We start from the raw sequence: 23118 nt of genomic DNA, 5'->3' as shown, positions 1-23118 counted from the left end.
GAGCAGGCTGTAGGACACCCACTATCTGTGCCCACTTTCTTTGGGGCACTAAAAATCTTATCTTTTGGGCATTGCTTATCTATAAAGGGGGGGGGGCTGTAAAGATTAAATGAAAATTCAACAGTTCAGGCATTGTTGGAATACATGTTCAGAACCTTTCTTTCAGATTTTCTTATTTTTTAACATTTATTTATTATTGAGAGACCAAGCATGAGCATTGGAGGGGCAGAGAGAGGGGAGGACACAGAATCTGAAGCAGGCTCCAGGCTCTGAGCTGTCAGCACAGAGCCCGATGCGGGGCTCGAACTCAAACTGCAAGATCATGACCTGAGCCGAAGTCAGATGCTTAACTGACTGAGTCACCCAGGCGCCCCTTTCATTCAGTTTTAAACCTATACTCTGATCTGTCAGTCTTGACATGTAGTCAAAAGACTTCTGGTGGTAACTCAAACTTTTAAATTCATTCATTCATTTTATTTGAGAGAGTGAGCAGTACAGGGAGAGAGACTCTTAAGCAGGTTTCATGCTCAGCACAAAGCCTTACACACAGGGCTCAATCCCACAACCCTGACATTATAACCTGAGTTGAAATCAAGAGTCGGATGCTCAAAGGACTGAGCCATCCAGGTACCCCCAGACTACTTTTAAAGTAAAGGTATGGAAGTCAGAAGTTACACAACTCCAACTAGGTCTAGGACAACACTTACCTGCATCATATACTTCCTCTGCTCCAATACAAAGAGCTCTTAACATGATTAGCAGCTTAGATGTTGGCCATTAATCTGCTACAATAATCATACCCTACCAATGACCTCATTTCCCTCATCTTCAGTTGTGTTACATGTCCCTTCCCACGCTTATGCTTACCAGATGCAGCAGCTGACTGCTGGTGAACGGCATTCTCCCCCTGCCTTTGTCTTTGATCATATGCTGCCTTCAGCTCCTTCTGAAGCTCAGCAGGAAGGGCAGCAAACACCTCAGGGTCCACCTAGTGGAAACAAGAAGGTTCAGAGTCAAACCTGAGTTGACTCTATTTTTTCACAAAACAGACTTTGTTTTCAAATCATGCTTTTCTGATCTGTATGAATTCTTACTAGGGCCTCAATATTAAAGCTCATTAAATCCTCACAAGGTTTTAGGGTGAGAATAAGAAAATTCTGAGTAATAACTGACTTAAAAAAAAAAAAAAAAACACCCACTGCAGAACCACCAGGGCAAGAAACACCAGGAAATGAGAAGTGGGGCGCCAGAGTGACTCAGTCAGTTGAGCCTCTGACTCTTGATTTCGGCTCACAGGTTGTGAGATCAGGCTCAGCGCTGACAGCATGGAGTCTGGTTGGGATTTGCACCCTTCTCCGTGCTCCTCCCTCGGTTGCATGAACTCACTCTCTCAAAAGAACTTTAAAAAAGATGCTTCCCCCCTCCCCCACCAAAAAAAGGAGAAGGAAACCCAAGAAAATAGGTTTACGTGTAGTACTTTTTTTTAAAAAACACCAAACTTAGATTGTGTTATTGTCTCTAGTCTATGATTATACATCTCCACCTAGCTATTTATTTTTTAATGTTTATTTTTGATAGAGTGTGAGTGGAGGAGGGGCAGAGAGAGAGGATAACAGAGGATCTGAAGCGGGGTCTGGAGCTGACGGCAGAGAGCCCAACACAGCGCTCAAACTCATGAACTGTGAGATCATGACCTGAGGTGAAGTTGGACCCTCAACTGACAGAACCACCCAGGTGCCCCGCCTCCACCTAGTTATTTAAAATGTGGCCCAGTGGTCTTCCCTGGCCAAGAAAATAAGAACTGAATGTGTTTCTTACTTCTGGGTGGAAATTTTAAGCACCTACATACATGTCCTTCTCTGGGAGTCCATGTCCTTTAGATGATGTAGAAATGAGCCAGTGCCTTGGGCCCCAATGGATATGGTGTAAGCTACCATGAGTTTATGGTCCAAAGGAAAAGAAATGAGATCTGCCCGGAGCATATGTAGGGTGAAAGGTCCCTTATTTAACTCACCTGTGAAAATGCTGGCAGGGCTATGACATTGATTCCTGCATCACTGTTAGATTCTTGAGGTTCTGGTATTTGTAACAAAACTGTCCCAACTGGTTGTGGCAAAATTCCTGTATTACAGCCATTTACTGGCTCTTTCTTTTTGTCGCCATGCAGCTCTCCTTGCTGAACAGCACAAACTTGCTCTACTTGTTCCCGGAGATCAGGTGGAAGTGCTTCTAAAACAGACTGATCAAGCTATAAAATACCACATGAGTCTGAAGTTAAAGCATATTCAGAGAGGAAGTGGTAGGAGTGTTAATGTAGCGCTTTAATTTCAATTTGAACATCTCAGACAACATGAGGCGCAGAGAAGCAGGATAGGAAAGGTAACCCCTCAAAGCAGCACATTTTTGGAATGTCTTGGGCTTTTTGCCACTGGGGCCTCAGTAGTAACGTGGAGTCTGGAGAGACCAGCATACAACTACGGGCAGTACCACTGGATGAGGCAAGTCCAAATATACTCATTGTATCTGTACTACAACAGGGGCAGACAGAGCCTTTGTCAAACTTGGATCTCAGACCCCTCCCAAGGGCAGGGACAATGCCTATGGGGTACGTCACATTTTTGGAATGAATGGGACAATGGAGTCCTGGGTCAGAAGTTTACCTTTCAGACAGGAGACTATCTGCCCCCAAATACAAAAACTTCTAGTTCTGACAACAGCCAAGTTAGAAAAAAGGGATTGTAGAAACTAACTTTTCTTTGGCCTACATACCAGAATCCTCTGCCCATCGGTGCACTTCCATTTAGAGATGGAATCCTATAAATTGGGTAGGCCAATCTTCTACTTTGCCAGGATCAACTATTTTTGGATAACTCAACAGCAACCGGGACCCAATCCCAGCTGATTAGAGCTGTCCCTTTCCCAGCCTCACAGCTGGCATGTCTGTTTCCTTCAGCCTCTTACTATTCAGTGAAGCATAGAAATGGACTTTCCCAATATATATTGAAGTGCTATCTTAACCTTACAAGGAGCAAAAATTCCAAAAGTATTCCACGTTTACAGCCCATACCAATGGAATTACTCGCTTACGTTAGGAAAATCATTCACTCTACAGAAAGGATGGTCTGCAAATGCTGCAAGAAAAACCTTGAACATGGGCCCCTACTGATGATCACAAAGCGATACTGCTGAATAGAGTGGAGTCCCTGTGATTATTGCTGCTACAAAGAGGTAAAGAGGCTACTGACGGGCAGTTGCAGAACTAGCTTTCATCCATGTTCTACAACTTGCAAGAGTCGCTGATCTTTGCAAAAGCACCACCTTTCCCCAACCTGTAACACCATGAGCTGCCTGTGATCTACCCTGACAAGTACCCTCTTCTCCCCTTCTCGGCTATGCTGTTACCTAAAAACGTCATCCCTACTTTAAAACTGCTGTTGCACTTAAATCACACTCAGAACTATAAAAATATACCTGGGAAGGTGACGGAACCTCAATACTCAGGTTAAGTCTTGATTTCAAACTGATGGGAGAATGTAGACCATTCCATTTCCCTGAAGACTCAGCTTTGCTAGTAACAGGATTGACACTTGATGTCAGATGTGTTGAAAAAGATGGCAAGAAAGTGCAATTTCTAGAGGCAGATGATATTTCCAGATCCATAGCAGCCAGAAATACTGAAAGTATAGAAAGTACATAAAGTAGCTTCTTCGTATCATCGGGGACAGGATGGCATGGATTACTTTTAAGCCATTTTAAGTAAAACAAACCTATACTATCGATTCATCATAATCCAGAATGTCCGTTTGTTTCTTAAAAAGTCACAGAGCCATGCCAGACAACTGTTGTATTAACAAGAACCACACTGATGCCCACTGACCTTCTTTGTGCTCCTCTTCTGTGGATTTCTTCGCTTTCTGAACCTGGAAGAGATCCAGGACAGAGTGTGACCCGCCAGGAAGAACTGATGGACGAGTGGGGCATGAAGAAGGGTCTGGGTTGGTCGGAACCAACTGATTCACGTGAATCCCAACCTAGAACCAGAGTTGAAAATGTGTTTCCAGGAAAACTAAAGCAAGAATATGAATTCAACTAAGCAAAATTCTCAGCTATTCCTTTTTAGAAAGATCTTCTAGATCTATTTCTATAATAAAAAATTAAAGTATTCAAAGAGCCTTCTACATGATTTATTACAAAAACTGTATCTCTACTAGCTAGTGAGCAGTTATTCACCTCAATCTTGGAGTATCCATTTCTATCTAAATATACTGTAATCTCTTCAAAATCAGAAAAATCCAAAAAAGTGTAATACTATATCCCACTGAAGCTCTAATCAACTAAATTTTTAAGATTAAAAACAAAAGATCCTATAGGAACAGTCTACTTGCAACCTTACTTCCCTTACCATTTTTCTGTTTTAAATGAAGAACTTTTCAAACAAGTGGGTTTGGGGGGTGGGATGAGCAGTGCTCTGGGTACACCATGGGCTCTCGAAGACTGTACCCCCCACCCCGCCCCACACTACCATAAAGCCTTACTGTAATAGTATTTCAGGGAGTTTTGATCATGTCTGGTTTAGTAATTCTTTAATCCTTCCATAGATACCACACCAATAACTGCCTTTCACTCACATATGTGAGCACACACACAACAGAACCTACAAAGGTTTATCCTTAAGAAAATTAAGGTTTTTACATTTTTTAATATCCTCTCACCTATCCATCCCAAAGGCATGTTTGTGGTGGTAAGTTCTCCCTTCTAGAGCATCAACAGACACAGAATAAATTTTGGATTAAAAGGGACCTTAACGATATAAGTATTACTTGCAGTTCCACACTCTTCACAGTCCCATCTACCAATGAGAACCAGAAGCAGGATAATGTATGTAAAATAAGCCCTTGGTTAATTGAAAGACACTTATAAAAATTCAAGATACAAAATTATTCTAGGCAGAAAACAAAACGAAGAGCTTTCAGAACAAATTTGACTCTTCTCTGAAAAATAACAAAATCAGGTCAGAGGAGAAAGTCCAGAGTTTTTCAGTTTCTATTCTGGTATCAAATCAAAGAAGCTGAAAATCTGCTCATAAACCCACTACCCACTGCCATGACCATTCTCAGATCAAACCTTAAGTGAGAAAAACATTACAGAAAGTCAGAATTTTAAAATGTTATATACTCACCCCTCTCATATCCGATATATTTAGTTTCATTGTATGAAACATGTTTAGTGTAGCTTTTCCAATTATCTTTGCACTATCTGTTGCCTGGTCAAGAGTTACAGTCCTGTAAATGACAGAATTAACTTTAACGGAGCAAAAGCTACATTCCATATATATTCACTAGTACCTCACGAGTATGGAACAGTTTAAAGAGATATAGGAAAGCTGTAAAGAAAGTTACAAAAACAGTTTAAGTAATTAAGTAGTAAAGATAATCCTTAAAAATGAACACAAGAGTCCCCCCCCCTTCAAGGAAGCCAGTATAACAAATTAATTACACTGACAGCCAGGGTGTAAAAGAAAAACCATATAGAACACTGGGACTTTGAGTTACAGGCTAATGAAGACCTGGCCAACTAAAAATAAACTGGAAAACATTTTTTAAAAAGACGTATTTTAGTTAATGCATATACAAATACAAACATTATGTTGCAACCAAAGCATGAATATAAACATGAAGTTTTAGATTCCAAGAGAAGTCTTAGGTTCCAAGATTATCTATGTTGAGGTATAAAAGATGAATCCCTGTGTTTTAGTTCTTGACTCTACTTTTATCATGTCTGAAGTAAAGCCACTACATAATTTCAACATGTGAATATGTGCATTAACAATTTCTTAGAGGCTCTAGAAATCAATAAAGAAATGCATGAACAACAATGACAAAGGAAACATGGTGGCACCCTGTCTAAAACCCAGCAGGACCAGAATAGATCTTTAAGAATTCTAGAAGAAAGGAGACTGCATTATTAGGTGCTAAAAACTACTTTTATTGTATTTATTTTCTCAGTACCATGAGGACATTATGTACACCCATGAAAGGTACCAGTTTTTTAAGGAAAATATTTACATTGATTTGTTACCTTAATTACATTTATTTAACACAAATAAATACAGAAGAACTTAAAAGCAAGGTTTTTAGTGGACTGGTGGTTTAAACACGTTTATATTTCTCCTGAACACCACTTAACTATTTTGAAATGAGTTTTAAATGGCATAAACTCCTAAAAAATCTAAACAGAAGAGGAGACAAGAACAGAGGACCAATGTTAACTGTAACTCAGAACACTGAAAGTGTATCAGTAACTATTAAGTTACCAAATATGCCTGCTAAATGCCTAAAGCAAGGCACCACTTTAGATAAGCCAATTTATGCTACAGAACCTCAGAAACACTCAGTGATTAGAGATGCCAGGTACCAGTGAAGGGGGCGAGAAGGGACCAAGAATGTGCACGTGCAGCAGACACATAGATCGCCCCTCCTCTGGGATTTTGTACACGCCAATGTCGATGCTGAGAGCCAGGGGACATCATGCATGGCCAAGGAGAGAGGGAGGCACCTTGCTCAAAAGCAGCATACACTCTTCCTTCCCACCTAGACTGCTCTTCCTATGGAGGAACCAGAATGCTGGCTGCCATCTTCACGCGTGCTCACCCACTGTAGGCAGGAGATGGGAAGATTTCATGTGGGGCATGAAATAAGACAGATAGTTGAAGAAAACCTCCAATATAAAAGCAGTCAAAAGAGAAAAGAAGGAACTGGAGAAACAAGTGACAAAGGGAATAGAAGTATATTTAAGAGATAAGAGATAATATTGCATCTGTGAAATAACAGATGCTATATTTAAATGTCCAAAGAATTTTAAAAAAATACTCAGAAGTTTAAAATGTTGGTAGAAATAATAAATTAATATGGACAAAGTACCTGGCACAAAGATAAAGACCAAATAAAATTCCAGAACCTGAGTTAAAGAGAAAATCCTGAAAGTTCCAGAAAGAACAGATCTGTAAAGAACAGGCAATCAGAATACTGGACTTCTCCAAAGTAATCATGAAAAAAAGGGGACAATGGAATCTTTAAATAAGGAGAAATAATTTCTAACTAGAAGTTACAACTTTTAAGTCAACAAAACTACTGAGCATTAGCACAGACAGGTTCAAAAACAATTTATGCCCATGAACTCTTTCTCAATAGACACTAGGATGAGGAGACCAGGGATCAACAGATCACAGAGAAGGGATACCCCAAGACTCCCACTTTATAGTAGGTCTTAAACTAATCCTGATTGCATTTAGCTTGCTGGAGGGCCCCGAGTAAAAAGATCAAACCAGTTGATTCTGGTGTACTGAAACACACTAGGAGGGACTTTGGAGATAAACTCAATGGCAAATTCACAAAAAAAAAAGGCCAACAAACCAAACAAGATGCTCAGAACTCCAGGAAAAACAAGTTCAACAAAAAAGGGAATGAGGTCACAGTGAACTATATGCTCATCCACATACAGTGTGCACATGATCATAATGTTAACACTGCCTGGGGGCAAAGGAAATGTGCATACAGGGGAAACAGCAATAGGCAATGAAAGAGAAGTAGTGCAAGGGACTGTGTGTGTGTATAAAATTCAAATTAAAAATACATATACACAAAAGAACTCCAAGGGGGAAAAAAGTCTTTGCCCAAAGGAAAACTGTTAAGAGAAAATTTTTCCGCGTGATAATCAAGCCACAGATCTCAACCTACATATGGCTCTTTGACATGCAATTTAAAATGGAATCCTGTGGACTGTGGACTACCACTGCTTAACTCAGCCCAACATTACTTCAGTGGGGACTACAGCAGGCGCCCACAGCCTGTTTCTGTAAAGAACCAGAGAATGAATCGCCTGTGCTTTGTGGTTCCTCTCACATGGTCTTCACTCTTTACAAACTTTCATATAAGAATCATTCTTGGTTCACAAAGACCACATAAAAACAGGCCCAAGGATGGATATGGCCCACAGGAAAGAGTGTATCAACCCCTGAATTAGAGGAAATACAAGGTCAGTGTTATAATATTTCATAATCCCACACCTAAAGCCTTCCTCAGGCAGTTAGAACACTACCAAAATGTTAAGTTTAAGTTAATGGTTTATAACCGATCTGCATTTTGGTAACATTTATAAAATTACACTTGTTCTGATTCATCATGTGTTCTTTTTCATTATCATCTTATCCAAAGTTAGTATTTTAAGGGCACAGCAAAATGTACATTTTATACACAGGTGTTTTTTTTTTTTAACATTAAAAAATTTTTTTTTATTTTTTTTTTTTTAATGTTTATTTTTGAGAGAGAGAGATAGCATGAGCAGTGGAGGGGCAGAGAGAGAGAGGGAGACAGAATCAGAAGCTGGCTTCAGGCTCTGAGCTTGAACTCACAAACTGTGAGATCATGACCTGAGGTGAAGTCAGACGCTTAACCGACTGAGCCACTCAGGCCCCCCCCCCCCAAATTTTTTTTTAATGTTTATTTTTGAGAGTGGAAGGGAGGGAGGGAGGGAGAGAGAGAGAGAGGACGAGCAGGGGAAGGGCAAAGAGACAGGGAGACACAAAATCTGAATCAGCCTCCAGGCTCTGAGCTATTAGCAAAGAGCCCGATGTGGGGCTCAAAACGACAAACCGTGAGATTGTGACCTGAGCCAAAGTCGGACGCTTAACCGACTGAGCCACCCACCTAGGTGCCTCTACACAGGTTTTGAACTGTCCTGTGGTCACCAAACAAAGAGTCCTCATCTTGTTAGAGACAAACACTGAGACACCTACGGAAGAAACAAGACTGTATAGGAAATTCACTTCAAAATCACTGGGAGAAGGGGAGGAAGGATGGTATCCGAGGAGCTGACAGCAACTGTTGAGATCAGGTAATGGGGTTCATAATAGTTCTACTATTTCTACTTTTAAATATGTTTAAAATTTTTCATAATAAAACTTTTTAAGTTCAGAACAAAAATGGAACAAATACTAACAACAGCAAGGAGGTATGTGCTTACAAAAAAGGCTGAATATTATCCTTCAACTGGGGGGCAGGGGGTTCAGTATAATTAATCCTAGTTTTTCTTACTGTTATAATTATATTTTTGGAGTACCTGGATTCTCCAAAAAGGATTAAATGAAGGCTGATTTTCTTACTAAAATTAGACAGAGCCCCCAGGTACTGCTGATGCACCAAAATATACAATGCTAAGACATTTAAAAATGCATACATGACAAAAGGACACTCTACTGCCAGTTCTCTTTCTAAAGAAAAATTAGTTTTTGGATGATCCTTTTCATGTACCTTGTACAAAGCAAGTTCTAGGTTGCATTCCCAAGGTATTAATAAACTAGATCTGATTTTCTCATAGAAACCATGTGTAAAAAGATCACTCTATTCCACAGTTAGGGCCTCATAACCAACTTGTTATAGAAATGACCACTAACACTGTATTTAACTAATACAGCATTCAAAATACGGATACATCAAAATGTTTATTAAAATAGGTTAAATACAGGAGCGCCTTGGTGGCTCAGTTAAGCACCCAACTCTTGGTTTTGGCTCAGGTCATGATCTCACGGTTTGAGTTCCCGTCCTACGTCAAGCTCTGTGCTGACAGTGCAGGGCCTGCTTGGGTTTCCCCCTTTCTCTCTCTCTCTCTCTCTCTCTCTCTGCCCCTGCCCCGTTTGTGCTCTCTCTCTCAAAATGATAAACATTTAAAAAAATAGGTAAATATAATAAAGATTACCAACTACCTAAAAAGGTATTTTATAAACGTGTTGTTTAAAGTACAATTTATAACCCCTGTTTTCATGGTGAACAAATGCATGAATGATAAAGCTAGAATCTGCCTGTAATGGAGGGCAGTCCTCTTGTGACTTGTGGCAACATCACTATACACACAAACATAATTTCTATGGCAGGCATGAACTAACCCTTAACTTTTTTTTTTTTTTTTTAACAATTCCTTATGTGTGGCTTTCAGGGTCAGAAGTCTCAAGGCTTTGGTTGATCTGACAGATAAAATATAGTGTACCATGTGTTAACAAAATGGCACAAAAATTAGGTATTTTCATATTTGTCACAAACTTCACAGTAAGTTTTATATTAGTGGCCCTCATATTTAATAAAAGGGGGTTTTAAATGCTTTCTACCAGTTTAGAGAGACAATAATCATTTCAGACACAGAAACTACACCTCCCTAAACAAAGAAAATGTCTCATTAAAATCACTTTCTGAATCACTGTACTGACCCTCACCCCTCCAAGACCCTGTCACAATTGTTGCCACAGTGGCAACAGTTTCCCTTTCCTTCTGTCCGTGCACTGAAGTCAATAGCCTGAAGACCCTGCTGAAGGTCAGGCACACAGGTGCATGTGAGTAGCCAAACCTGAGGGCAGTGACACAGCTGCAATGGCCTTGGGCTGAGGCCCAGCGCTGCAGAGTACCAGATATCCTCTGAATTCAGAGATCTTTATTCATACTCTTCCTTGGTTTTCTTCATTTTCTATTAATTGTAATAACCTGCACCAAAATATCAATTATCCAAACTCTTTTAAATAAGCTTACCTGGTGATATTATCACAAATTCCATGGCCTCCAAATTTTGCAGTTTCTACAGGGGCCCCAGGCTTTCGTATCATGATTTTGAGCATCAGGCGTTTACCCTTCATGCCAGCAGCTTCAAGTCGTCGCTGAATTTCTTCTGAGAGATTCAGAAGAAAAGCTTCTGCTTCTTTTGGCTATGGAGAGACAAACACAGCAGATCTCCCATGTTATTTTCCTACATACCAAATAATTCTCAAGTATTTTCACTTTCAAAACCAAACATATATACTCTTTATATCCTGCTGAGTGTCTGTTAAAAACAAATATTCTGCAAGCCACGGAAGCAGCAAGAGTGTAAAGTCTTCACTTCAAGCATCAAGAGTCTACGGACTAGTTGGAGAGGGGGACTATGTGAAGAGATAAGAGTAAATGGATAAAACTCGTTAAGAGATCAGTACCTGGGTAAACCTTATTCCATAGTTGATCTCAGCTGAAATAGATTTTCTTTCCTTTTCAGTTCGAACTGGTCTATCATCCAAACCACGGCAGAACCTATAAAGCATCTGACCTGTTTTGGGACCAAATTCTTTTTGGAGTTTTGCCATTGTCATATACTGCAAGTCTCCACAAGTTTTAATTCCCAAAGATGTCAACTTGGATTCCATTGAACGTCCAACTCCTAGAAAAGGAGATATGTATAGTTCTATAATTCTGCACATAAACCATTAAAAACAATTCAGCAATGTTAAAGAACTATTATTCACCCAAAAAACTAGTTTAAAATAATTTCCCTTAAAATTTTTAAGTGACATAATTGAAGCATCTCAAAGATTAAAGAATTTTTTAGTGCAACTGCTAGTAAAGGTATTTCTAGAAACTACTTCTCAATCTGAGCTCTACATATAGGTGAACCTTCTCAAATATGTGTAACTAGGTAAGTTCTCAAAGGAATGCTATCTTTATTACTGAGTAATATTAAGATTTCCTATTCACAGAATCAACTAATGAAGTTACAGACCTATTTAAACAGGTCTACAGTATGACCTACAGTATGACCTAGTGGGACTCCAAGTGTTAGGAATTCTACCATGATTTCTGTGACAGCCAAACCTCTCGACACTTTCAGCCTCACTTGCTATGAATGGAAACTAAAACGAGAAACCTTCAACGTAGGTCCAAAACTACAAACATTATTGCTGTCATACTGGACAAAGTGACCTGGGGATGAAGGTTCCTAAGCAAACAAAGTGGCAGCGGAGACAAGATAGATTTCTTCTATCAACAAAGACGATCTCCCTGAAAAGGTCTCAGCTCTCCTGCATGCAGCACAGTCCCTGTCTCCTTCTCTTCCAGATGCAAGGTCTGAGCCTCACCTGGAGGATACTGATGAGTTGTCACTCTCAATTTGCCCAAGATCTTAACAAAGGTACACATATCTAAGAGAGATATTTAAGAGTAACCTAGGAAACTAAAATTCTTGTCACGATGGCTCTGCACCATCAAATCAGTAATTTCCACCAATGAGAAAAAGACTGTTTTTGGTCTTCTGTAGAAGCTTGGCGGAGAGCTCAGAGTGAAGTCTGCTATGTTCTGCTCATTACTTGATTATAATTCTTCCAGTGTCTATTCTCTCAATGGTCTTCGGCAGAAGGACAACTGGTCTAGTCCAGGCTCTGCCAGGAGAACTTCTTTGAAGCAGTTACCAGGGTTAGGAGGCTGCCAACTTTACAAGAGATCTATGGCCATGGAGGTGGGAAAAGTTATTCCCTCCTGAAGTTAGATGAAAGGTGTTAAGGGTGCTGCCTCCCATCAGTGCCATTTTAAAGTTCAAGTAAGAACAGAGAACAAGAAAGAATACCAGAGTCAGCTTTAACAACAACAAAATCTACCAGAGGAATATCATTCACAAAAAGGTGAAATTCTAAGTGAAACCTATCTGAGTATTTTTCATGATGGGGAGGAGAAACTCAAGAAAGACACTAAACTGGCCAAAGTCACACATGACACACTATTCGTGTTCCCTCGGAGATCTGGAGAGTTGTTGATATGTTCTGACTTGCAAAATCAGCAAGAGGCAATAATCCTGGATTAATTCTATGTGTGCTGGGGTGTGGCAGGGGGAAAACCTATTGTTTCTGAACAGTATCTTCAATACAGCGGAACAGATTATTAGCCAGTAGGTACAAAAGAAAAGCTATCATATTAAATATCACCAAATTAACTACAGTCAACCTAATCTCAGTACACTGTCCCTCTAGGGAAAAACAAAAGACCCAGTCTGCTGCAAGCTTACCTAACGAAATGGAATGGCCCTGAAGTTGAATAGGAGAGAGAAGCATGTGGGGGCGGCAGCCCACCTCTAACCCCTACCATACTGCGTGGGGAGGAAAAATTAATCAGCACCAAAACCCTAAGAGGACTGCTAGTTTAACTGACTGCATCATGTATTTGTAAGGAAAGGAGACACCTCTAAGGACAAAGTAATAGGGTCTTGAGGCTCAAACTGAGTGCAGCCACCTAGAAAGGAAAGTGAAAGAAAATATGCTAGCCTAGAACCAAGTGAGAAGAGGAAAAAAAAAAAAAAAAAAAAAGCGATGTGGAAGCTCCCGGTCCAGCCACTGGGACAAAGACTTGTTATCTGTCCTTGAAGCATAACTATTATTCTAGATTAAAAACAGCCAGTAATATCTCTTCCCCTGGCATCCAGACTTGGCACTGACAGTGCCATAGAAGAATAAAGTTTTCACCATCTAAATTAACTGTTTAGGAGAACTTTTTGTGATGATGAAAATGTTCTTTATCTGTGCTGTCTAATCCAGTAGGCACTTGCCACATGTGGCTATTAAGCACTGAAATGTGACTAGTGCAGATGAGGAAATGAATTTTATTTGACTATAATTAATTAAATCTTAAATCTTCCTAGCTTCACCTAGTTACTGGTTCCCGTATCAGAAAAGCGCACATCTTTATGTACACCTACATGTTCATGGTGTTTCTCTAAGAATGGCATGAAGAGATGGCAACCGCAGGCTGGGTGCTCAAACCCAGGTGCAGCAGGTCCTTCAGTTAAGGGCACACACATAAGGTGAAAAGCCTTGCAAAGATCCAAAGAACTCAAAGAAGTGGCTATTGTATTCAAATAGCTGTTGGGGACAATCCTTTCTTTAATTAAATAAAACAGGTCTCATTAGGTAATGTTAGTGTAACATGTAATCATTTTTCTGTAGAGTCCCCTAAAACATAAACTTATTGGAAGTGTGTTTTCTCTTTCTGAGGTAGCTACAGTAATTGTATATGTTGTGCTAGACAACTGTGTGCCATGTATACATTTATGGGCACAGAGGGCCAAAAAGAGCTTGCAGAGGACAACGGGGGAGGTGTGTTCATTCATCCTGAGTTTCTTCTGGTTATTGACCAGAGAGCTATCATATTAAATACCATATTTTCCACAAGATGTTAATAGGCACTATCTATTCATCCTCAAATATCTTTGGGAAATGACTGCTTCCTAACAAAAATATGGTTACTGCAACAATTCTCAACTTTTACCATGTGTGTCTCCAGCAGGGATGGTACCCACACACATGTGAAATCTTTTTTTAAACGAACAGCCTGTATTCTGTGGAGCACACTTTGGAAAAAAGATGATTATAACGCCATCTTCAAGACAGGCATAACAACAGCAAAGAGTGACATTTTGCATACCTGAAATGTTCTAAATTTATCTGATTAAGAATTTGGGAATTTGCTAAAAGTTGATAGACACATGGAAATCACATGAAGAATTTTGGGTGGATACAACCTGGTTTTGAAGACAGGAGGCCACATGGGAAGATGGCTTGCCAGAGGGAGCCAATCTTGCCACCCCTCACTATATTTCAGACATCCCCTAGGAAATTCAATGCTGTGCGTAAGAATTCAACCAGGACATGGAACTTCAAAAACTTGCCCTTCAAGAAATAAAGTCCCTCTGGCCAGGAAACAAAAGGAAGTGAGAGGGAAGATTGCCAGTTTCAGGAACTAAAAACTCTATTTCTTGTAAAAATAAACAAACAAAAGAAAACAAAAAACCCCAAACAAAACTAACAAAAATGATTCAGTTTAAAGAAGATGGTGTGATAGACTGAACTGTGTCTCCTTCTAACACTCAATACCTCAGAATGTGACTATAATTAGAGACAGGAACTTGAAAGAGGTAATTGCAGTAATAAGGTCATATACAAGTGGGTCCTAATCCAGCATGACTGGTGTCCCTGTAAGAAAAGGTTAGGACACAGACGCATGAAGAAAAAAGACCATGTGACAACACAGGGAGAAGATGGTCAGTCTACAAGCCAAGGAGAGAGGTCTCAGAAAAAAACCACCCTGCTGACAACTCAATCTTGGACTTCTAGCCCCCAGAATCCTGAGAAAATAAGTTTCTGTTACTTAAGCCATGCAGTCTGTGGTATTTTGTTATGGTAGCCTTAGCAAACTAATAGAGATGGCTAATAAAAAAAGCTTAAACTCCCCCTTTTTTTTTTTTTTTTTTTTCCTAAGTAGGCTTCAAATCCAGCATGGAGCCTAACAAAGGGCTTGAACTTATGACCCTGAGATCAAGACCTGAGCTGAGATCAAGAGTCTGACACTTCCCCTAGAGACATTTCTTAGAAAGAGGTATCTATCTACTGGGGCGCCTGGGTGGCTCAGTCGGTTAAGCATCTGACCCTTGATTTCAGCTCAGATCATGATCTTACGGTTCATGGTTTTGAGCCCCACCAGAATTGTCCTACACACAAAAAAAATTAGATCTATTCCAGGCCTCAAAAGGGCAACTGTTTTTCAGTTATAATTATATTTGATGATTTGTCTATGGAAAGATTTTTACATGCTAGGATTGTTAGCCACACAGTAACCACACAAAAATATAAAATAACTAAACATTCTGGCCCTTAGCAGAGAAAGGTGGAGATGGACATTTTACTTCAACCTCTGAGTTAACAAAACATAACACTTCATCTTTAGGCTTTACTCTTCCTAATATGATTCGTACATTTTCTACTTTTCTTACTAAACTCAGAAACCTGTCACAAGTGCAGCAGTATAATTTTATAAATAGGCGTATCGATTCTCAAACTTTGTATTTGGCCTAGAAGTACACAATTTCAATTATGATTTATTTAAGGGGCGAAACGTCAATTTCATCATATTTAAAATGACTTCTTAGCATCCCCTGATCTTGTCACTTGAGAAATACTTAAACTAAAAGATGTGAGAAACAGAAGTAAAAGGTAACATGCAGGTCCTGGTAAGGGATTACTCATTGCAGAATTTCAAATTCTAGTTTTCATGGCACTCAATCATGGATAAAAAAATATATAATCATGTTTTGGAAAAGAATTATGTTCCAAAACTATGAAAAGCACTAATAAATGTTTACAATAAATGAAAGTTAAAAAGCACAGATCTGTATTTACCTGGTAGATTACTAACTAGCTGACCTCTGATAAAATCATCTACTTCTTCTGGTTTTAGGTGGTACTGCCCATCTGGTTTTGCTTTTCTAGTTGCCATTCTAGCAAGAAGAATATTAGAACCTATAAAGTTAAAAAAAAATGTTCAAGAAATATTCATAATTATTTTTAAATTTCTTAAAAAGACATCTACAGACAAATTACCTATCCAATTTCTTTCAAAAACAATGAAAAACAAATTTCAATTCTGATCATTACAAACACAGTACAAAACTGGCAGAATTCTGTTAAGTATGACAGATTATAATCCACATGGTTATTGGATAGGTTATTGGATATTCCCTTTGTTCCCAACTGAGTGTCATTTCAACACCTCCTACCCCTGGTAAAGGAACAGAAAAAATAGTCCTAATCTTATGATTGGAAGTTTACAGGCACTGAAGGCAATGATCAGAAATCAGATCATCCCACAACCAATGCATCCAGGCTAGGCAGGGAAAAAAAGCCAAAGGAGTGCTATTGGAAGGGGGGTTATGGGGGCAGGGAGAGGCGGGGGAAGGGAACCCAAGGAACCCGAAGTCTCACTGTATAATCAGAACATGTGCAGGATAGGGGCACTTGTACCCCAATGTTTATAGCAGCACTCTCAACAATAGCCAAATTATGGAAAGAGCCTAAATGCCCATCAACTGACAAATGGATAAAGAAGATGTGGTTTATATATACAATGGAATACTACTTGGCAATGAGAAAGAATAAAATATGGCCATTTGTAGCAATGTGGATGGAACTGGAGAGTGTTATGCTAAGTGAAATAAGTAAGGCAGAGAAAGACAGATACCACATGTTTTAAGTCATATGTGGATCCTGAGAAACTTAACAAAGAACCATGGGGGAGGAGAAGGGGAAAAAACAAAAAGTTACAGAGAGGGAGGGAGGCAAACCATAAGAGACTCTTAAATACTGAGAACAAACTGAGGGTTGATGGAGGTGGGGGAGAAGGGAAAGTGGGTGATGGACATTGAAGAGGGCACCTGTTGGGATGAGCACTGGGTGTTGTATGGAAACCAATTTGACAACAAACTATATTTAATTAAAAAAAAAAAAAAAAAAAAAAAAAACCATGTGCAGGAGAAATTGAGGGTATGAGCATCTTGAAAACAAAGACAGATAGTGACAGTGAGGTCCCAGGTGTGGTATGGACATGGAGAAGTAATGCAGAGCAGAGGAAAAGGCTACCAGGGACAGAGATGGTATCAGGGGTCTGTGAGAGGAGGGTGTCAGGTAAATTGCTATGTAAATAATAAAATCTCCAGAATTTATGGAAGACTTATAAAAAGGACATGCCCAGTCTTACGGAAGACTTATATAACAACTATGGGTTTTCCTAGGGTAGATATGTAGATATTCATTAAGAGAAAAAGTTCTGCAAAGTCATACTAAAACGATAAAAGTGGTGAGTTGTGGAAAGGGGGCTGAGGAATGGAAGTATCATGTGGGATTTTTGTTTTAATTATGTGCTTAAACTTAAAAGAATGTACTGTACTCATATTGTCACACCTGTAAATGAGAAAGAAGTACAAGTTAAAACAAACAACAAAACCCATGCCAGATACTGGAATACAGAAAATAAGCCCTAAATGAATATTGAGAAGGATCTGCGGGCCAAACATGGGAGGATAAAGGTAGGCCAGCTAGTAACAGGAAGAATGCTATGAATGTATTAATCATGTTTTTTATTTTCTGTATCTTATGATACCATGTTCTGACACCTTTAAAATCTTGCTGGCTGGGGAGAGGGCTAGCTGGTTCCTAAGGACAGCAAACAGCTGTCATATCAACACCTATCAACATCTCTCATATGCAAGCCAGCCACCCCCAACCATCTCATCAAGCTCACACACAAAAACAGTGTTTTCCTCCCCTAAATCATCCCAGGGCCAAGGTACCAGGAGACTAGAGATCTCCACATATAGCCCTAAAACCACAGGATTATCCACAGTAGCCAATTCAAGGCTGTTTGCTCTGCTCTGTCCAGCTTTTCCCACAGAAACCCCAATATAGGCTCTGGCCTAGGATTTCCTCTCACCCTGCTTCTGCCTCCTGACCAAAACTGGGGGCTTCTCCATGTGGCCCTGTGTGGTGTGGCATGCCCTCTCCTCCTCTCAGGAAGTATTAAAAAAGAGTATGTGTTTTTTAACACACATGTAAGAAAGAAAGTGTTTTTAAAGAGTATGTTTACAAATACTGAATTCAATTCTCCCCATTTTTTGAAAAACTAAAATATTCCAACTTGTTTATCTGAAAGATATCATTATCAATCACTGACTTGCGTTTCTAACACTTTTATCTCACGTATTACACAAATATGAGTGATACTAAGAACAGTTTTAGAAGTCAGGGCCTATGTGGTATGATAAAAAAAAAAACACAAAAATCTAAAAAAAAAAAAAAAAAATCACTCTTAAATATTAAACGATATTCAATGATCACAAAACAATACTTTGAGTAAAATGAATCATATGAGATAAGCTGTACACTAACCAATTCCAACAGAGGCAGCACATTTGGTCTGGTCTTTGATTTCCATGCGGACAGCATTTGCAAATTCATCAGGAGTAAGTCTGGTCTCTGCAAGGATCTCAGTGATGTCTACCAGTGCTTCATCACAACTCACAGCTTCGATGTTATGTGTGTAGCTATCAACAAAAGAGCAAAGGCAGTGAACCAGACGCAGCCTGCCATCTAGTAGACACTAATGTTGCACCAAGTCCAGCCTTCCTACGGCAACTTTCTTCACATTTCCTAATAAGACTTAAAATGCTAAACAGTATTAGCATTTTAATTAAACTGACCCAAGTACCATTATTTAGTCACCTAACTTTTAACTGTAAAACGAATTAGTATTTTCTCATTTCCTATAACTACCAAAAATACAACAGAAATTATTATTCCAGTTTCTCTATACTGTAAAACTCTGAACATCTAAAAATTAGTGGGTGAATTAGAACTGTCAGAACATCTAAAATATTTTCAAACATGGTTTATCAGAATCCCAAACTGACAGAAAAATTACACAAATCAAATTAAGTAACTGATGATTTCCTAAACAAAAACACCATAATTAAATACTTTTCCTTGTAGCAGACCTGGGATAGGGATATAGGATAGGATATAAAGGATATAAAGGATATAAAGGTCAATCACCCCAAATACCTGTCTAAAAGAACACAGATGACATTCCCTGAATGTAGAAATACTTTGGGTTTTGGTTATGATCTACACAAAGGCCTTGTTTTAATTAGCTACAGGAGAGGAAAAGAAAAGCAGAGTTGTCATGTGGCTCCAAAGCTAATCAAATATGTGGACCACAAATGTAAGGCAACTGGAAAGGCCTCGAGGTCAAAAATGTGTCTTTAATAATCTACATGGTAAGGTATACTATGCCTCATCTCACCCACATCTTACTGCAGGTTACAAATCAGGTTAATGAATATTGAATATCTGTATTCATTTAAGAAATGAGTGTTTTGTTTACACTTAAATAAAGGTAAGAGCAGAAGGGTGCACCTGATATGAAGAATTTTGCTTCAGAGTGAAAGCTAACTTGAAACATGGAGAATATGAAGCCGAGGCAGGATTTCCAAAGAGTGAAAGGAGAACACCACTGAATTTTTTCCCATAGCAAAGCCACATGTCACTGACAATGTCTGCACAAACTAAAATTATCTCAGGACTAGTATGTGTCATGGCTCTCTCTCAAATCCTCCTGATGTGAGATTCAGGCTGACAGTTGCTTGAATGCCTTGATACTCAAAACACAGTTGTACCACTACCCAGCTCAGTCATCCATTCTCAGCCCTTATTTGGATGCTTCTATTGACTCCAGCTCTGGAACAGGATTTAAAAACTTGGTAACACCAACATTCCCATATGTGGGATCTTAAGGACAGCTGTGATTATAAATGGCTTATCATTCAGCACTCAGACCCACAAACTAATGCCAGATACCATCATCTGTTCCTTTTATTTTCTCTCTCTTGATCAAACAGAGATTGTATCTCATTCCTCTCTGTAGGACCAGCACCATCAACAACTGTTTGCATTTAATAGATAATAAATAGATATTCAAAATAATGCATAACAAAGGAGAGGAAGAGGTGAAGACAGAGGTACAAGAAGGATCTCTTAGAACATTAATATACTCCAAAGGTCAACAGACCTTGGCCTACTGTCCAGATAGTTTTGGTAAATCGATAATACAGCCATGCCCATTCACTAATACTTCTGTCTGTGGCTGCTTTCACAGTTGAGGAGCTGGGACAGACCTTTTCTAGCCCTTTATAGAAAAAAATATGCTGACTGCTGCTTCAGACCATACATGGCCTGCAATATATTTATTTTAAATTTTGAGTTTTGAATTAATATTAAATATACCTACACTATAACTAAAAATTAACCTCCTTTTCTCAAGCCAACTAATCAACCACCCTGAAACTATACTAAAAACTTAAAAACTAACTTTTGGCATACCTAATGATTTTAGAAGATAAATGGTTTTAGAGTCTCCACTTGTTAACCCATTTATCTAATCATAAACGAAACTATAATTAGGTTAAAAAATGCCAATCTTTCATCTGTCTGGGTTCCAAGGGAAGAAAACGAAAGCCACTGAACTAAAGTTATGCAGGCAGAGAACCCGTTTATACCTATATCAGGAAGCACCTGAACAGTTTGAGCAGTGCAAACATGTCCCTTAAGATTGAGCTACTGATTACTGGAATTGCTGAGGAATGGGACACTGAAAGAGGTTAAGAGTCTGGCAAATATGACCCTGCCAGCCCTAAAGAAAGCTGGATTCTCTTCATTATTAAATATAAGAAGTGGGGCGCCTGGGTGGCGCAGTCGGTTAAGCGTCCGACTTCAGCCAGGTCACGATCTCGCGGTCCGTGAGTTCGAGCCCCGCGTCAGGCTCTGGGCTGATGGCTCGGAGCCTGGAGCCTGTTTCCGATTCTGTGTCTCCCTCTCTCTCTGCCCCTCCCCCGTTCATGCTCTGTCTCTCTCTGTCCCAAAAATAAATAAAAAACGTTGAAAAAAAAAATTAAATATAAGAAGTAAAAGAACAGACATGAAAGTGACTGTGGTATATGCTGTACCTTGCCAATGTTTCATACATTGTTCGCGCAACTTCCTTATATGCATGAAAATCATATGGAACAGCTTGAAGATTAGGACAAAGTTGTTTAGCTTGCCCAAAAAACATTCCATTCTTAATGCCAACTTGTCTAGAGAAAGAATAAAACACAATGAATGTTATACTAGGAATAACTTTCAAATGCAAAATCAAATATCAAATGTTGACAGTATGTCCCCATGCCAGTAATATATACTTTTCGTTTAACTCAATTCTCATTAGGGATAAACAACAAGCATTAAGAAAAATTCAAGTTTGTTTCCCCCCCAAAGGAAAAATGCACAATTGACTGATTAGTGTAAATGACATGTGTAAATGTGCCAAAATATGTTATTAAAAGACCAGGTTTGGCTCTTGTCTGTATCTGAAGATTTCTCCTAAGACTCAGACCTCTGGCCCCTTTGCAGAGATGCCAGCATGCCATATGCTGGTGATATCACAACCACCACAGAGCAGGAATGTGCTGTCAAAAAGAGGTTTTCTTCCCCTAACACATGGCACGGTTTGGCCAGGGTTCATCCCCCAAAGACAAAGAATATAAACGAAAGAACTACACAAAACAGTGCTATGTGACAAACAGACAAAATGTACTCATCCTATTACCACCCAATTCCCAATTGACCAATTCCATGCTCCTGAAGTGGCTCCACAGTGGTTGAGATGCCAACAGCATTGTATATGGTAGGACATCACTCTGGGCAGGAGCCAGGGTTCCAGAACTTTGAGGGACCTAATTGAAAATGGTAAATTTTAAATCTTTTGCGTGTCTCAATGCCCCACATTACCTTTGATATTTGGAGCATTCAGCACAAAACTGTAATTATGGAATTATATATAATTAGTAAAATTCCATTTTACCACTCTGTAATGAAACCAAGAAAAAATACTAAAATAAAAACACAAGCAAAATAATAAGCACTGTTTCACCAGATTACATACTCCTGTGTAAATACATCAGTTATTCTATACATTTTTTCAATAAATATTTACTAAGTGCTTACTCAGTATGGTAGTGTGCCCTGTTTTGAGAAACAATATACAAATACTAGGCTTCAGTTACTCAGAAATCTCTGGCACCCTCCCCATCTCACACCACCGAAAGCCAAGAAGGAAAAGAATCCTCCAAGTTACTCAGAAGTAAATGCAAAATCATATGCATTTCTGATGGACACAAAAACAGTAATAAATTATCTGACTTCAAAGCTCCTAGTAGACAAGAAGTATCTAATAGGAAGGAAAAATGACAGTAAAAGAAGTGCTGACTGACAAACAATATGGCAACGAAAATTTTTTCATTCATTCAACAAAAATTTATGTCTGAGGTATTTTGCGAGGTGATAGGTAAAACATGGTAAACAAAACAGACCCCATGACATTCACAAGGATTACCCTTCCTACTACACTCACCCACCAAATAATAGATCGTAGTCAATGGACCTTGTTTAGTAAAGCAAGGACGTGTGTGTGTGTGTGTGTGTGTGTGTGTGTGTGTGTGTGTGTAAAAGTTTTGAAGTCTATATACAAACACATACAGTTTAAGATATTTTCAATAATGCTACATGTGTAGGTTCAGCATGCAAAAGCTAAGCTTACAAATTAAAGGTAATTATTCATTGTTGAAAGAATGTGTTACATAACTGCTATATACTATATTCTTATATTTACAATAATTGTATTTTCCTATTTTTTCACTTATTCAAAAATTTTCAGGGATATGTTACTTATTAGCAAAACAAAAGACATCTATTTATGTACTTGTGCACATATACATCTTGGAGAGAAATGTTTAGGAGCCACTAAACACTAGGGAAGTTACAAACAAAAAAGGAAAACCTAAGGGAACCTAAGAGGGTTCCCATAACTAAGGGAAGGAAGCAAAATTCTCTTGAGTTGGTAGTTGGGAAAGTGGATTTGTTTC

General features: G+C 39.0%; 1 protein-coding gene across 10 annotated transcripts in view; it reads right to left on the bottom strand.

The window, feature by feature from the left end:
• The window catches only part of REV1 (REV1 DNA directed polymerase), a 92128-nt gene that overhangs the window by 1743 nt on the left and 67267 nt on the right, over positions 1–23118 (bottom strand). For 8 of the 10 annotated variants that reach the window (XR_008417814.1, XM_053890593.1, XM_053890595.1 and 5 more), the window contains 10 exons: positions 21163–21291; positions 18551–18705; positions 16010–16129; positions 11012–11232; positions 10575–10747; positions 5180–5282; positions 3878–4031; positions 3472–3674; positions 2015–2248; positions 868–988 (listed from right to left, as the gene is read on the bottom strand). Coding sequence is in view for 9 of the 10 variants with exons in the window: in XM_053890593.1 (XP_053746568.1) it covers positions 868–988; positions 2015–2248; positions 3472–3674; positions 3878–4031; positions 5180–5282; positions 10575–10747; positions 11012–11232; positions 16010–16129; positions 18551–18705; positions 21163–21291 (1613 nt within the window). In the remaining variant the exon portion in view is untranslated. Of the gene's footprint in view, positions 1–867; positions 989–2014; positions 2249–3471; positions 3675–3877; positions 4032–5179; positions 5283–10574; positions 10748–11011; positions 11233–16009; positions 16130–18550; positions 18706–21162; positions 21292–21803; positions 21919–23118 lie in introns of those variants that run through there. The other 2 variants (XM_019455137.2, XM_053890594.1) reach the window with 2 other exon arrangements.

This window comes from Panthera pardus, unplaced genomic scaffold, assembly GCF_024362965.1.
Source record: "Panthera pardus isolate Hobbes unplaced genomic scaffold, ASM2436296v1 HiC_scaffold_25, whole genome shotgun sequence".
NCBI classification, from domain to species: domain Eukaryota; kingdom Metazoa; phylum Chordata; class Mammalia; order Carnivora; family Felidae; genus Panthera; species Panthera pardus.
Note: the sequence above shows the minus strand (reverse complement) of the source record. Positions and strands in the feature narration are given on the sequence as shown.